The sequence below is a fragment of the Etheostoma cragini genome, chromosome 8 (assembly GCF_013103735.1).
Source record: "Etheostoma cragini isolate CJK2018 chromosome 8, CSU_Ecrag_1.0, whole genome shotgun sequence".
NCBI classification, from domain to species: domain Eukaryota; kingdom Metazoa; phylum Chordata; class Actinopteri; order Perciformes; family Percidae; genus Etheostoma; species Etheostoma cragini.
In genome coordinates this window covers 22,521,901-22,536,097 of record NC_048414.1, presented here as the reverse complement: position 1 = coordinate 22,536,097, position 14,197 = coordinate 22,521,901, and the positions used below count along the sequence as shown (strand labels likewise).

At 39.1% G+C, this 14,197-nt stretch overlaps 2 protein-coding genes across 3 annotated transcripts in view; one reads left to right on the top strand and one right to left on the bottom strand.

The window, feature by feature from the left end:
- The window catches only part of ranbp10 (RAN binding protein 10), a 48,330-nt gene extending 35,660 nt beyond the window's left edge, over positions 1-12,670 (bottom strand). Inside the window, exon 1 of the mRNA XM_034878831.1 lies at positions 12,311-12,670. Within this exon, the coding sequence (XP_034734722.1) occupies positions 12,311-12,509 (199 nt within the window). The 5' untranslated portion in view covers positions 12,510-12,670. The remainder of the gene's footprint in view (positions 1-12,310) is intronic.
- A 1-nt stretch (position 12,671) lies between these two features.
- tsnaxip1 (translin-associated factor X interacting protein 1) overlaps positions 12,672-14,197 on the top strand; it is an 8,449-nt gene continuing 6,923 nt past the window's right edge. Inside the window, exons 1-4 of one of the 2 annotated variants that reach the window (XM_034878837.1) lie at positions 12,672-12,783; positions 13,623-13,728; positions 13,854-13,994; positions 14,087-14,180. In XM_034878837.1, the coding sequence (XP_034734728.1) occupies positions 13,914-13,994; positions 14,087-14,180 (175 nt within the window). In that variant the 5' untranslated portion in view covers positions 12,672-12,783; positions 13,623-13,728; positions 13,854-13,913. Of the gene's footprint in view, positions 12,784-13,251; positions 13,471-13,622; positions 13,729-13,853; positions 13,995-14,086; positions 14,181-14,197 lie in introns of those variants that run through there. The other variant, XM_034878836.1, reaches the window with a different exon arrangement.

The following is a 14,197-nucleotide window of genomic DNA, read 5'->3' as shown; positions in this document are numbered from 1 at the left end:
CCCCCCCCCCCCCCCAAAATGGAAAATAAAGTGCTGTAGATGATATGAGACGTTGTGGAACACTATTAAAACATAAAATATAGGCTAACATGTATGCATCAATGTCATCAAGTAAAACGGCAAGGATTAACCAAATAAATATGACTAAGACTAATATCCACTAATAACATATGATATACCATTACTTTCAATTCTGCCAGTTCTCCAACTCAACAAATCCATGTTTATTCATGGTACCAGCATACCAGTGCATGTGTGTTTGTGTGCGATTGTCCGGTCCAATGGTTGCAGCAACATTCATGGCATCTATTTTTAGCTGCTCCTCATGAAAAACGTGTCGTCCAACAGGTCTCTTTACAACTGCATAGATGGGTAGGAGAAATGGCTACTGCTTTTAACAGCACAAACCACCCCCTTAAGGACAATCCTAAATGGAAAATGTTGCATTTATGAAAGCAAAAGCAAAACGTATACATCTTGTAGGATTTTTCACATTGTCGGGTGATTAGGAGAGGCTGTCTACAAGGGTTTTAGAGACATAGACCTCCTGAACTGAAATAAATGGTCCTCTGAGAAACAGACACTGCAGGGTTACACCTTTCAGCTGTTGTGTGACATCAAACCTTTCCAGCAGAGAGGTCAAGGATCAAAAGGTTACTATGATGTTCTTACCCCACAGCAGAGAATCCTTAATTGCTTACTAGGAAACCAGAAGGGGAAGCAGGGGAAAGTGCAACATCTATCAGTGTCCTCTGCCTCTTCCCATCAGTAGCACAATGTGACCAATGAAGAGTCACTTCCATTTATATCAAACCCTTTGGCTAATGTTTTACCTGACCCCCTCTTCACACACTTAGTTCTCACATCTCAGAAGCAACCAAACTTTGGCCAAAGCACACAAAAGTTGACAACCTCTTGTTTTAGATGCCATGCTAGGCTGATTAATGAACTGCTCGATTGGTTGAAGAAACAGCCTAAATGGCATGTTGTATGTGCCACATCTGGCCCGCGTGAGGTTAATGGGAAGTTAGCAATCACACATAGACAAGTGTAATACATGGAAACTGCATTGCTTTATTTTGAAAGCGACTGTTTGTTGTTGTTGCTTTTTTATTGCAAATGTTTGCAGCTTTTTCTCTGGTGGCAAGTCGCAATTACAAATTAGAAAAAGTAGAAGAAGAACTAGAATGTGTCGGAGAGCAGCAAACTGAACTCATGAGACAAAAATGTCAGCTCTCTAATATGCCCGGAGAAAAAAAGAGGCTTTTGAGAATGTGCTAGTTTACAGGCAAACAACAAGGAAGACAATGTCGAACTTTTCTTCTTGGCTCTGGACAAAAGCTGTGATGTCCACACCACGGCTCAGTTTCCAATTTTTGTACGTTGGATAAGGAAAGACTTTGAGATAACGGAGGATCTGGCAGCAATGCGGTCAATGAAAGGGACGACAACGGGGAGTGATAGGTTTACTGAGGTAAATGCACGTTTTGACAAAAATGGGATTTAAATGGAACTAACTGGTGTTATAACCGATGGTTGTCCAAATCTGACAGGAAAAACTAAAGCGGATGCAAGATAAAGTGACTGAAGGGAACTCAGAACTGAAATTGATATTTTTGCATTGTATTATACATTAGCAGGTGTTGTCTAAGTCAGTGCTAAAACTGAACCATGTTATTGATGTAGTAACTAAAACAGTTAACTTCATCAAGGCAAGAGCATTAACCCTTGTGTTGTCCTCCCAAGTCTTTTTTAGACTTTTTTGAGACGTTTTCACTAACACCACCTTAATACCACTAGTTTTAAACCACTTTTTGGAATTAATAGTCAATAACCCTCATTTATATAAAATTATACCTAATGTTTGAGTTAAAAAGGGAGAAAATTTGAACTCTTTTGGACTAATAGTTAAGTTCAGAGAAACGTACAGATGAGTTTTGTCAGGAATGAAAGTGATCAATTTTATTTGCAAAGAGCGTTCTATGGAATCCAATCCATTTTTTTGTGGTAATTTGGTTCAAAAGAAACCTATATTTCAGATATAGACATTTTTTAAAGGGGTCAAATTTGACCCTTGGACAACAGGAGGGTTAAATCACAGGCAGTTTGTGTCCTGTGTTCCAGAGTACTGGCCCTCCACAACTGTCCCCGTTTCTCATGTGGCTCCTTGGGGAAGGTAATTAAGCAACCCTGTCTTAACCCTTGTGTTGTCTTGTTGTCAAAATTGAAAATCAACACTTTTGTTACGCTTTTTATTGATGTTTAACTTTTTTTTTTTACGTTTGTCCCATTTTCAACACTTTTGACATTTTTTTTCCCCCAATGTTTGTTATTTTTTTTTACTTTTTCAACACTACATAACACTAACTTATTGACTTTAGTTTTACAGTTATTTTTTTTGAATTTGTGGTCAATAAACCTCATTTATAGGAAAGTATTCCTAATGTTTGAGTTAGAAAAGTAGAAATAAGGAATTATTTTGACTAAAATTAAATGAATGTATGTTGATGGATAATCACAGACTGGAATATGTTAAATCAATACATATTTCAAAACCCCTTTGTTTTTCAAATGCTATAAAATTGAATAAGACACCCCAAAATAAATAAAAGTAAAGATTTGTACTTGCCAAAGAGCGTTGTGTGGAATCAATAATGTTATTTTGGGTAATTAAAAAGAACATTGATAGAGGAGAACAGGTCAATTTGACACAAAGACAACATGAGGGTTAAAGGGTCAGGTTGTTGGTTCAGCAGCTAAAAAATTATTAATTGCACAGCAGCTTTAAAGGTATTTTCCTGTTGTTTACTAGCACACAGAATTGACAAGGAGGCCCCTTCACGCAATGCAAATTGAATGGAGAATGATAGTTTTTTCCTAATTGCACTCGGACTCTGTACACAGTCCAATTCAACAGAATTGGCCTACCCGCATGTGAAAACGAAACGCTTTTGTCACGTCTGATGAACAAATCAGCAGGAGAAGAGGCAGAGTACAGGGAGTACAATAGAGTACAGGGTAGAGACCGAGTAGTAGGGAGGCAGTGATAGGCTGGGTATGAAAAGAAGGAGGGAACTACTGTTTTACCTTGAATTTAAAATTGACATTTAACCAAGTGAAATGCTTTTGCTATCATTAATTGGCTCGTTCTTGTTTCCTGTGTCATGAGTTATAGCAGCTCAGCTGGGAGCTTCATGGAGACAGTTCAATTTAATGTTAGCTGCAATATTTTGCAAAGAGAGACTATCTCTTACAGAAAGGTATTATGTCCCAAACGCATGTATAAAAGGTACATTTACTTTTCACCCAAAGTGCTTTTTAATGTGCCACAAATCGAAGCACTCACCGATGGTGGTGAAGTTAAGGAATTCAAGGAGCTGGCCTCCTGGCTGGAAGCAGTCAAGTTTCGGGGTCTTGTTTAAAGACAGGCGGAGGCGGGGATTTAACCATCCGATCTGTTTGATATAGTACCCGCTCCTTAACCACACCGCTGTAGAGGTAGTATGTGGAATTTAGACACCTCACAATATTCCCAACAAAGATCTGCCAAACTTAAACCTGAATCAGCCAGGATCACTGAACACACCACACACACACTTCGTCTTTCAAGTAACTCATGGGGAATTAAAAGAATGTCAGGAGAATATATATATATATATATATATTTAGAAGTGTTTCACACCTTTCACAAAGTAATAAACTACTAAATAGCCCTCAAAAAATTGCTGTAAGCCATAACTTCAATGAGCACACAGCTACGATATCTAACTTTTAGCAGTACTTCGAACTTAGCGTTTTTCCATCTGCAGTACCTTTCTATTTGACTCTTAACTCTGTTAAAGTAGAAGTGTGTTTAACGAACTTGGACTTGTCCAAAGTGTCCTGAAGAGGCAGATCTGGGACTATGGGCCACTGGGGCTGTTTCTATGAGCATTTAGGTCCTTGTATAACTGGAGCAAAAGCTTTGTCTTCATCCTTGGCACTTTGTCAGGCGCTTTCTCAATAGATGACTCCATTGTGCTTTGTCATTCTGTTTGTGATTTTCAAGGACAGAATGGTGAAGCAAAGCCAAGGATGATGGATGTCCAGTCTTCTTTGGTAAACTCAGAATTGCGTGTCAGATTTGTACAGACTATGTAGTTCTGTTATGTAGCTTGGTCAGGCTGTGACCTACATCACTCCTTGGTTTGCCTCTGATTGTTACATGGTTTAGATGGTCAGCATACCATTGTTCACGTCTGAAGAAGGTGAATTATCCCCAAAGGATTTGGAGTGAAGTGCTGCCACAAGTGAAGAAACTTAAAGTTGTAATTCTTTGGGGCCTTTGGGGGGCAGAGCAACAAGTTGTAAGAACAACATTTGCATATCACTGATCTTAAAAGTTGTAATGACCAATTGGTTGCAGACAATTTCTTATTGACACATCCAAATAACCTTTGTCATTAATTTGAGGCTGTGTTTCTAGATCTGTTTTAGGCTGACTGCTGATGGAAATGGTCTCTTTGCTGCTAAATGCCTCTATCCTAAGGTTACCAGCTTGTTGCTAACTTTTTCTGTCAGCCATTAGATGCGGGTAGGATCCAGTGGGTCTATCCGATAGTGTCCTGCTGCACGGCTCCAGGCTGGCCCCCCTCTAGCGCTGGGACCCATGTTAAAAAATCATGTGGGTTAAGGTGAAAAATCATGCGTTTATCGCATTTCCTAATCAATGAATAACCATGGTAAACAATACAAGCCTAATATTTTACAAACCCCAATTCCCATGAAGTTTTGTGTAAAACGTAAATAAAACACAATACAATGACTTGCAAATTCTTTCCAACCTATATTCAACTGAATACACTACAAAGACAAGATATTTAATGTTTAAACTGTTAAACTTAGTTTTTTTGCAAATATTCACTCATTTTGAATTCCATGCCTGTAACACATTCCAAAGAAAGCTGGGACAGGGGCAACAAACGACAGGGAAAGTTTAGGAATGCTCAAAAAGCACCTGTTTGGAACATTCCACAGGTGAACAGGTTAATTGGTCATGATTGGGTAATAAAAGGAGCATCCCCAAAAGGCTCAGTTGTTCAGGGATGGGGCCAGGTTCACCACTTTGTGAACAACTGACAGAGATAACAGTCCAATAGTTTAAGAACAACCTTTCTCAACAGTTGCAAGTAATTCAGGGATTTTAACATCCATTTACAGTCCATTATGGCATCAGAAGATTCAGAGATCTCTGCATGTAAGGCCAAACACCAATATTGAATGCCCGTAACCTTCAAACCCTCAACTGCATTAAAAATCGACATCATTATGTCCTTGCTACGTCTAAAAGTGCAAGTTAACCTTTTCCATACATCATCTAAAATGGACGCAAAGTGGACAAGGGTGCTGGGGTCTGATTGTGGTCGCATCTCGAATTGTTTTTGGAAATAATGAACGTAATGTCCTCCGATCCAAAGAGGAAGAGACTGTTATCAGCACAAAAATCACAAGCCAGCATCCGTGATGGTATGGGGGTGTTAGTGCCCATGGCTTGAGTAATTTGCACATCTGTGAAGAAACCATTAATACTGTAATGTACATACAGGTTTTGGTCAACATATGCTGCCTTCCAAGCAACGTCTTTTTCAGAGATGTTCCTGCTAATTTCAGCAAGACAATGCCAAGCCACATTCTGCATATGTTACAACAGCGTGGCTTCATAGTAAAAGAGTGTGGGTACAAGACTGCCGAAGAATTCCACTTACAACACTTCAACAATAAGTGTCCTCAGTTCCCAACCGCTTAATCAGTGTTGTTAAAAGGAAAGGTGATGTAACACAGTGGTAAACATGCCCCTGTTCCAGTTTTTTTGGAACGTGTTGAAGGCATCAAAGTCAAAATAAATGAATTTTCGCAAAAAAACAATAAACCTTAACAGTTTGAACATTACATGTCTTGTCTTTATGTTTATTCAATTAAATACAAGTTTAAAATGATTTGCAAATCATTCTATTGTGTTTTTATTTACGTTTTACACAACGCCCCAACTTCATTGAAATTGCGGTTTGTAACATAACTAACTTATAAAGGAAGGTAACGTGTAGCACATCATTTTTTCATATTAATGAACGTCCGTTAAATTCCAGCCATTGCGCGATGAGATGCTACAAAGCTAAATTGGAGCTCAACAAAACACTCAATGACGTCATTACTTAGAATCCTTCATGGGGACAGCAGAAACTATGCACTTAAGCTTTGTTTGCTAACGTTGGCTAGCGTTATCTGGCTATGCTAATGTCATTAACATACTAACATTAACATTGGCTAAAATGATTACATTAATTACACTGCAGAGAATGTTCAGATTTTCAAGAGGAGGCTCAAAACCTAACTTTTTTAACAGCCGTATGTTAGTTTTACGGTGTATGAGAGAGGGTGTGTGTGGATGTTGGAGGTGGGTCTGTGTCTGTGGGTGCCTGGGGATGCATTTATGTGATAGGGAGATTGGGGGGGGCAATTACTTTTAACTGTAAAGCACTTTGTGCTACATTTTAAATGTATGAAAAGAGCTCTATAAATAAAGTTTGATTGATTAAGTTTTTGCATTTTTTTCCCCTTTTTGTGCAATCTGGGGCTTAGCGCCACCCAGAAAGGTTGTGAGTGGTTTAAAGAAATACAAACAAGTCAAAGAGCTTTTTCCCCCCGATCCCACAATAGATAAGCGGTGCAGCCAGTGTTTTTGCATAACTTTATTGTATTTGTTTGAATCGTTGGTGAGAATTATAATCACAACACAGAAGCAAATAGCTGCAAAAAGCTTAAAAGGTCCCATGGCATGAAAATGTCACTTTATGGATTTTTTTAAAACATTAATTTGCGTTCCCCCATCCTACCTATGGTCCCCCAGTGGCTGGAAATGGAGAACTGTAAGTCGAATAACTTATGTTGTCAGTTCATTTAAGCCTGTTGTTGAATTGGTCCATTTTTTTGCACATTTAAAGTAAGTTGGCTAGTGATTTTGTTGTTTGTGTTTTTCCCCTGTTAGCTAGGTTGCACGTTGCAACAGAGAGAAGTGTTCTCCGTCTGTGGTTTAACAGACACACCTGGGGCCAAGTTGGAAACTAGAATCAGCTTGAAATACAGTCCTTATCTAGTCCTCACTAACAGGTTTCAAATCATTTCACTGGAGTTACCATTATTATTGTTTGTGTCATCAGTACCCAATTCAACCTAACTGGATGGGAATACTGTACGTTGCACTTGACGAACCTCTAAGACAACTTGACGGATTTGGCGGGATTCTGCATTTATTTGCGGCAAATCAGTGCAGCTTGATGGCGCTAACGTTAGCACATAGTAGTATGGACGGCGACACGATTGAAAATGAAGAAAACGGAGATCTCAGAGATCGGTAGACAAGCAGCAAGACATTTGCAATCATCCTCTGCCTTATCTGTGAGAGATGTTTGAGATAGTAGGCATCAAGAATGACTCCTGGCCAATGTGCTGGGGAACTTAATTAATGTCTGTTTAGTAATTCATATTTTACCCCTTAATTTTCTATCCAAAAGCCATATTTAAGCACACACACACACACACACACACATACATGTAGATTAATTTAAATGTTAAGGGGAAGATTAAAAAAGAGAAACTGTATCACAACTGAATTCATGTCTTGCTGCTCAGTCAGAATCTTATTAACCTGGAGTCCCAGTCTCTGTCACAATAATCATTTATGTGATGTTTTAGGCCAATTGGCCATTTAAAACGTAGCAAATGGCATATAAAGAGCCTTTTTCCATGTCCACTGAAGTTTGTCAGCGTGCTCTGGTAACATCGATGTGGTCCAGGTAGCTTTGCATAAATGGTTGTCATTCGCAAGGCTAATACTTTAAGTAAATTTCCATGCCTGTACTTTGTTACTTTTACTTGAGTAAAGAAGTTAAATCAGTACCTCTACTTTTACCAGAGTAGTTTTTAACATCAAGCACTTCTACATAAGTACGGTAAGTGAGTACTTTTGCAATCTCTGCATGTGTGGCTTAGGCTACCTCAGTGTGTTGTGAATAGGCAGTTTTAGTATATAGAACTGCATAAAAGGGACATATGTGCCCAAGAGCTGTGAAATTATGGAAAAAATTAGATTTACCATTATTTCTGTCAATATTAAAATCACAATGATTTAACTCGTTAACCTCTTATTTTGTTTAATTATATTAATATTGTTGTTTCTAAGAAGCATATATGTTACAATTACATTCCAGCCAGGATATAATATTTTAATGATGTGTCCTTTCTCTCACAGAAAGAGTCTTTGGATCAAAATAAAATCTGTTTTTACTAGTTCGGCTTTACTGATAATACACAACGTTACACAGCTAACAATTCCAGATACATAACACAATGTGCATCTCACATCACATTTTCACTCACTATGACCACTACTACATTTATCACTGAACATTGTGCTAAAATATTAACATCAGCATTGCTGTCAGTGGGCTTATTTGCTAGGTACCCTCCATTATGAAAAAATCCAGCACTTTACATACAGTTTAACAGCAGAACAATTACGTCTCCTGCAGTTCAGAGTCAAAGGCCGCAAGGTTAGCTAACGTTAACTTATTGTCTCATCTGGGATCTGATCAACTATAATTTCATCAAATTCAGTGCCCATAATGCTAATTTACAAGTGACTGTAGCGGTCACATTTCACATGGTTTCCATGGTAATTCAGCCGCCAGGGCTTTCGCCGCTGTTGTTTATTTGGTTGCCATGGGTTCGCGAGAGTTTTGTAATCAGAGATGGTTTAGTACAGAGGATTCTTGGTGGAATTATAACTTCATGACACTTTTTTTACGCACGCATGTGTTATATTTAAAAAATATGGTCTGCCAAAGGAGCAAAGTCTTTATAGTGGAAACACTGTAATGTTCAAAACAATCTTTTTTTTCCCTTCTTTCGATTACTCTTATCGGTGTAAGATTATGGTTCATATAGTGGCTATCTATTTTATGTAATAATATTGTATGTATAATTTATGTTTGATGTATATATTATGTAGAAAATAATATGTAATACATACTTTACATGTAATTTTATGCCATTTCTCTGTATGGCTTGGATGTAGATCCTCTCCCTGACACTGTGATGCTAATAAACTCTATATTTTGTGTATATCTGTATATGAGTTTCTGTGTCCCAACAGGCAAAGGCAGACGGCCACCCACCAAAAGTCAAGGTGTGTCCAAAGTTTCTGCCTGTTGAAGGACATTTTTCCTTGCCATTGTCTCACCAAATGCATGCTCATGGGGGAATTGTTGGGTCTCTGTAAATGAAAGTGTGGTCTAGAACTACTCTACCTATAAAGTGTCATGAGGTAACTTCTGTTGTAATTTGACACTATAAATAAAACTGAATTGACTATTTTGCAGCATCCAAAGATTAGCGCAAACCAAGGCGACTGTGATTGGTTTAAAGAAATGCAAATAAACCAGAGCGTTTTTTTCTCCTATCCTAGAATGTATATGTACTTGGTGGAGCCAGAACTTACTCTGCAGCACTGTGACAATGTGAGACTATTTGTGTTGTCCCTATAAGGATAGGATCAAGGAAATGGGTTGAAATATGTTTCCTTCACAGCATGTTTGGGCTCACCCAAATTGCTGTCTGGAACCTCTCAGTTAATTTTTAATTTCCAAGGGGCGGTAATCAACAGGGTAGACCAAAATTCCTCTGGACATAATTGGATAGATCTACAGCAATGAAACATATGACATAGTGCTGAGTGACCAGCGACCAAGTCCGCCCGGTGTAGATGGCCAATCACAGCATAGCATTCTCAGGCGATCACAGCACATTAGGCCGGGGAAAAAATAATGCTTCAACGATGGAAAAAATGTGCAGAGATCAACAGATATATTATTAATTGGTATATAAACAGTGGAAGATTACTGTCGGAAGTAAAGCAAACATGTTTTAGTTAAGAAAAGCTGAAATCTCCAACACTGGGCAACTCATACCAAAACAATCTCAATTGATGGATAGCACTAGGAAAAAAAGTAAAAAATATATATTTTTTGGATTTTGAGGTGACCTGTCCCTTTGAGGCCTACTAAAAGAAAAATTAAATCCTCTACATCAAAACAAAGCAAAGGAATCCATGGACCAGAGCGCTCGTTAAACACAAAATGAAATCACTCAATTGATTAAATCATTCGCACTAAGTCCATTAGTTTGTGTGTTTATGTACTGTATATATCTGTTGAGACTGGGTAGATGAACCTGTCTGTGCACAGCAGGACTAGATAGACACTGTGTGGTCTTAAACCGAGAAAAGTGGCACAAATTGGTCAAAATAGAATTCAAACCACATGGGTGAGGGAAGAGAGCAGGAGCTAAGACTACCAGGAGGAGAAAGTATCCTGCACAATCCAGAATATGCCTATTTATACATCATCCCTGAACAATTGTGCAGGGTCACTTAATCTGTGCACTTTTCATAAATGACATGTCTTCTCTTTAGACATACATGGGCCCATTCATCAATTTGTGCCAATTCCATGGCTGTGACAAGTACATGGGTAATTCTACACAGAATGCCAGGATCTCAATATCCTTCATTATAATGTAAGGCTAGATGAAAAAAAAGCTTTTTCACAACTCTTTTTGTCACATTTTTATTGGTATCAACATGGAGCACAGGATCCACAAAGAAAGTATGCAATCTACAACACTGATAAGCAGAATGTAGGCTTAAATTAAATTTGACCACTGTTCATATCAACAGCAGGGAACTGATCCATTATGCATCAACTATTATTTGGGTTATATCTGGCTATCTGCCCGAGAGTCTTGATTTTAAAACACAAAAGGCCTTCTCTGCTATTCACAAACAGCAGGACTATTACTATGTGCCAAATAAGCTTTCCAAAATGGGTTACACAGCCTGCCTGCATCCTCTCATCCTCTGCATGTTTCACTGATGTAAACAGTCAGCAGGGCTCAAAGTGGCCTTGCAATGCCTTCATGAGATTTTTTCATAGCCTGGCCTGAGATGCAGGGTTAGCTTGCCAGCTATTGGAGGGGCTGACGTGTCGCCTGATGAAAAATACAAGAGCAGGCAAAAGACTGACAACAGGACTTAACATGGTCATCTTGTTTTTAGTTTAGTGCTGGATATATAAAATAATCCAGTTGATGGCCTGGCAGTCCATACTGACCGGTTTTAACCATCCGAATAAGGGATTGACTGCAACATCCGTCTGACAAGTAAAGTTATTGTTATTGTGAAAATACCAAAATCTGCCGATACCAAATTTGAATAACAAAATCGGTACAATTGGCCTAATGTAATACGCAGAGGCCTCCTCCCTCACAGCAGCTGTTAAAATCGAGCTGCTGCCTGTTGGAGGTTGGACATGAGACTGTTCTGAATGGAGTTGGACCGGTTGCTTCCAGGCTGGAAAAAATGATTTACGAATTCTATAAAAGACTTCTAGAACACTACCACTGAAATCACGCGAGAAAACAACAACGCCATATTTATTCTATTTTGGTGCTTGCTGTTGTCAAAAACTAAACAATTGCAGCATTGCCCTCAGGACTCAGCTACGTTGAAATATGTTAACAACACGTTAGGCTCGTGTCCATCTTTTAGCCAGCTTATCTTAATGTTTTGTTAAATCCATGTCAGTTACAAGGAGACGTTAGCTAGTTAGCCACAAGGCCAACTGCTGTAGCTATATGCTTATGAGATAGCTTGCCGTTTGCTAACGTTAGCTGCTGCTTGTTGATTACCATTAGTTAGCTTACTGGCGTACGCTTGTAGCTATATGCGTCGTTATTGCTGTCAATGCCCCCTTCCAGTACAAACTACAGAGAACATCAGATGCACATTCGGATACTGCAAACAATTATCGTCATAAACGACAAATAAACAAAGGAAAGCCGCGTTGTTGAATGTGAATTTCAGTGAGGTAGTAATATGACCAACTGTCAGGGTTAGCGAGTTCACTGTCACCCATTTGGGCATTCCTCTGCTCATTTGTGAAACAAAGCAAGGTTACAGGACAGGAGAGGCAGCTCAGACTAGATTTACCAGGAGTACACACACACGCGCAAGCACGCGTACACAATCAACATAATCGCATACTGTGTGTGTATTTGTGTCTGTGTTTGTATGTGTGTGTATGAGAAAGAGAGAGTGAGAGAGTGAGAAACCCCTCTTTGCAACAACACAGTGACAGATCTGAGCTGAGACCCTCTTCTGTTGTGACTAAGGTTAACGTTACTTGTCAGGCCATCAGGACTTTGCCAGCTCTCTAACCTTTGTAATGGACCCGCAGGTTGTTCTGTGACAGCCCAATGTAGCTGTATTTATCCTTGGGGCTCCAGGATCGGGGTAAAGGGGTCTCTTCCTCGTTCACAGCCGGGTACAGCCGTTTCAGCCGCTCGTTCAGCTCGTGTTCCTGATAATTAAACGCAGGATCCCCTAACGACAGGCTTCCCGCTCCAAGCTCTGCCATTTTGGCCTCGGTTTTGTATCTTATTGTTCGTTTCTTTCTATCCAAAGCCCCGTGTCAGTCCGCTTGAGCTGTAGGCTGAGAGTGAGAAGGACTGAGGGGAGAAAATAGCAGCGGTGTGACATCCCCCGGATAAGCAGCAGAATATACTGTAGGCTGGAACAGTGCCGTTTGGGTACTGTAGTTCAGCTGCACGCTCGCTTTTATGATACTGTCCCTAATAATGACTACACAGCTCCACTACCGTTATCCTGGTTTAGGACTTCCATCGAGAAAGGTAGAGGAAATGTAGTTTTTTAACTTTGTAGATGTATAGACCGTTTTTAGAACATTTCTAATTTTATCCTTATCTCTAATTTTATCCATACACAGTTCAGTGTGTGCCACGTATGGAGAACCTATAATCACACATATCTCTGCTAGCAAGATCAAAATTAATTGACAGCATTATTAACAGAACGAAAACGAAGTGTACTTTTCTCAAAATATGCCTGACGTTACTTCTAAAGACAGAGTTTCTACTTCTGTGATTTTGGCATATGATCCGTTTAATCACTTCATTGTTTTTTTGAATGTGATATTTATAAAGTAGTTACCCGTTTGTTTGTATATTTTTTCATCATATTTGATATTGGAAACTAGTCAGCGTTGATGGCCTGACCTATACACACGTTTCCAGTGGTTAGAAAGTTTCTGTTTTATTTAAAAGGAAAGTTTCCACAATTTGAAAACTAGTTAGGCGCGCCACGGCCTCCTATGTGGGTCTTGCAGCGTGTTCCGCCTTGTTACCATGGGAACCATGTTACAATGCTGTGATATGTGTGCTTAAGCCAAACGGGCCACATTCAGCAGTTAAAGGACAACAGGTTGTTATGTCATGTTGGCCTTCATATAGCCGCTAGCTAGAGATGTCACCACATAAAGATATTAAGTTCCCACCTTTAACTCCGTCACCAAAACAAAGGCAAGTGATTGAGATTGTCATAAAGCAAAAATATTGCAGCTAACATCAGCCAGTCTATTGCTGGAACTGCTAGCTGTATTGGCTATATATATTATGGAGTAAACTACAATGTTAAATGTATATTTGCTCTTTTATTTTGTTTTTTATTTTAGACTTACATATGAGCATAGACTACAAAATGAAACTGTCCAGACACCAGAAGAAGGGCAAGAAGGAGAAAGTGCTAGTGCTGTTTCTGTCCAACCTGCAGCAAGAAAGGTAAGCAAACTAGGTAATTAGAGGTTCATTAAACCTGAAAAGTTTCACTCATTAAGCCTACTTTTTATCATTGAATATGAAAAATAGTTTGTGTGTGTGTGTGTGTGTGTGTGTGTGTGTTATAGTTGTGCTGTACAGGTAGCAGTTACATATATGCAGGCCCGAGGAGAAAGCCTCAACTTCTAATGCACTTAGAGAGCTATGTGAACAAGGAGCTGCATACAATCAGCTCCCATGAGCCAACATTTCAGGAACTGAAACTACAGGTGCTATGTTGTTTTGTTGTAGTTTTTTGCCATACTATACAAACATTTTCTTAAAAAAAGTACTCACATATCTTTATCTGCTTTGGCTATAGGTCTACCGTGATGTCTTTGGTTGTTTCATCAAAGAGTTTAAAACCTACCAACCCCTTCTTTCTGACATAAAAAAGGAATATGAAAACACTTTAGGTCAGTGAGTAAGCTGG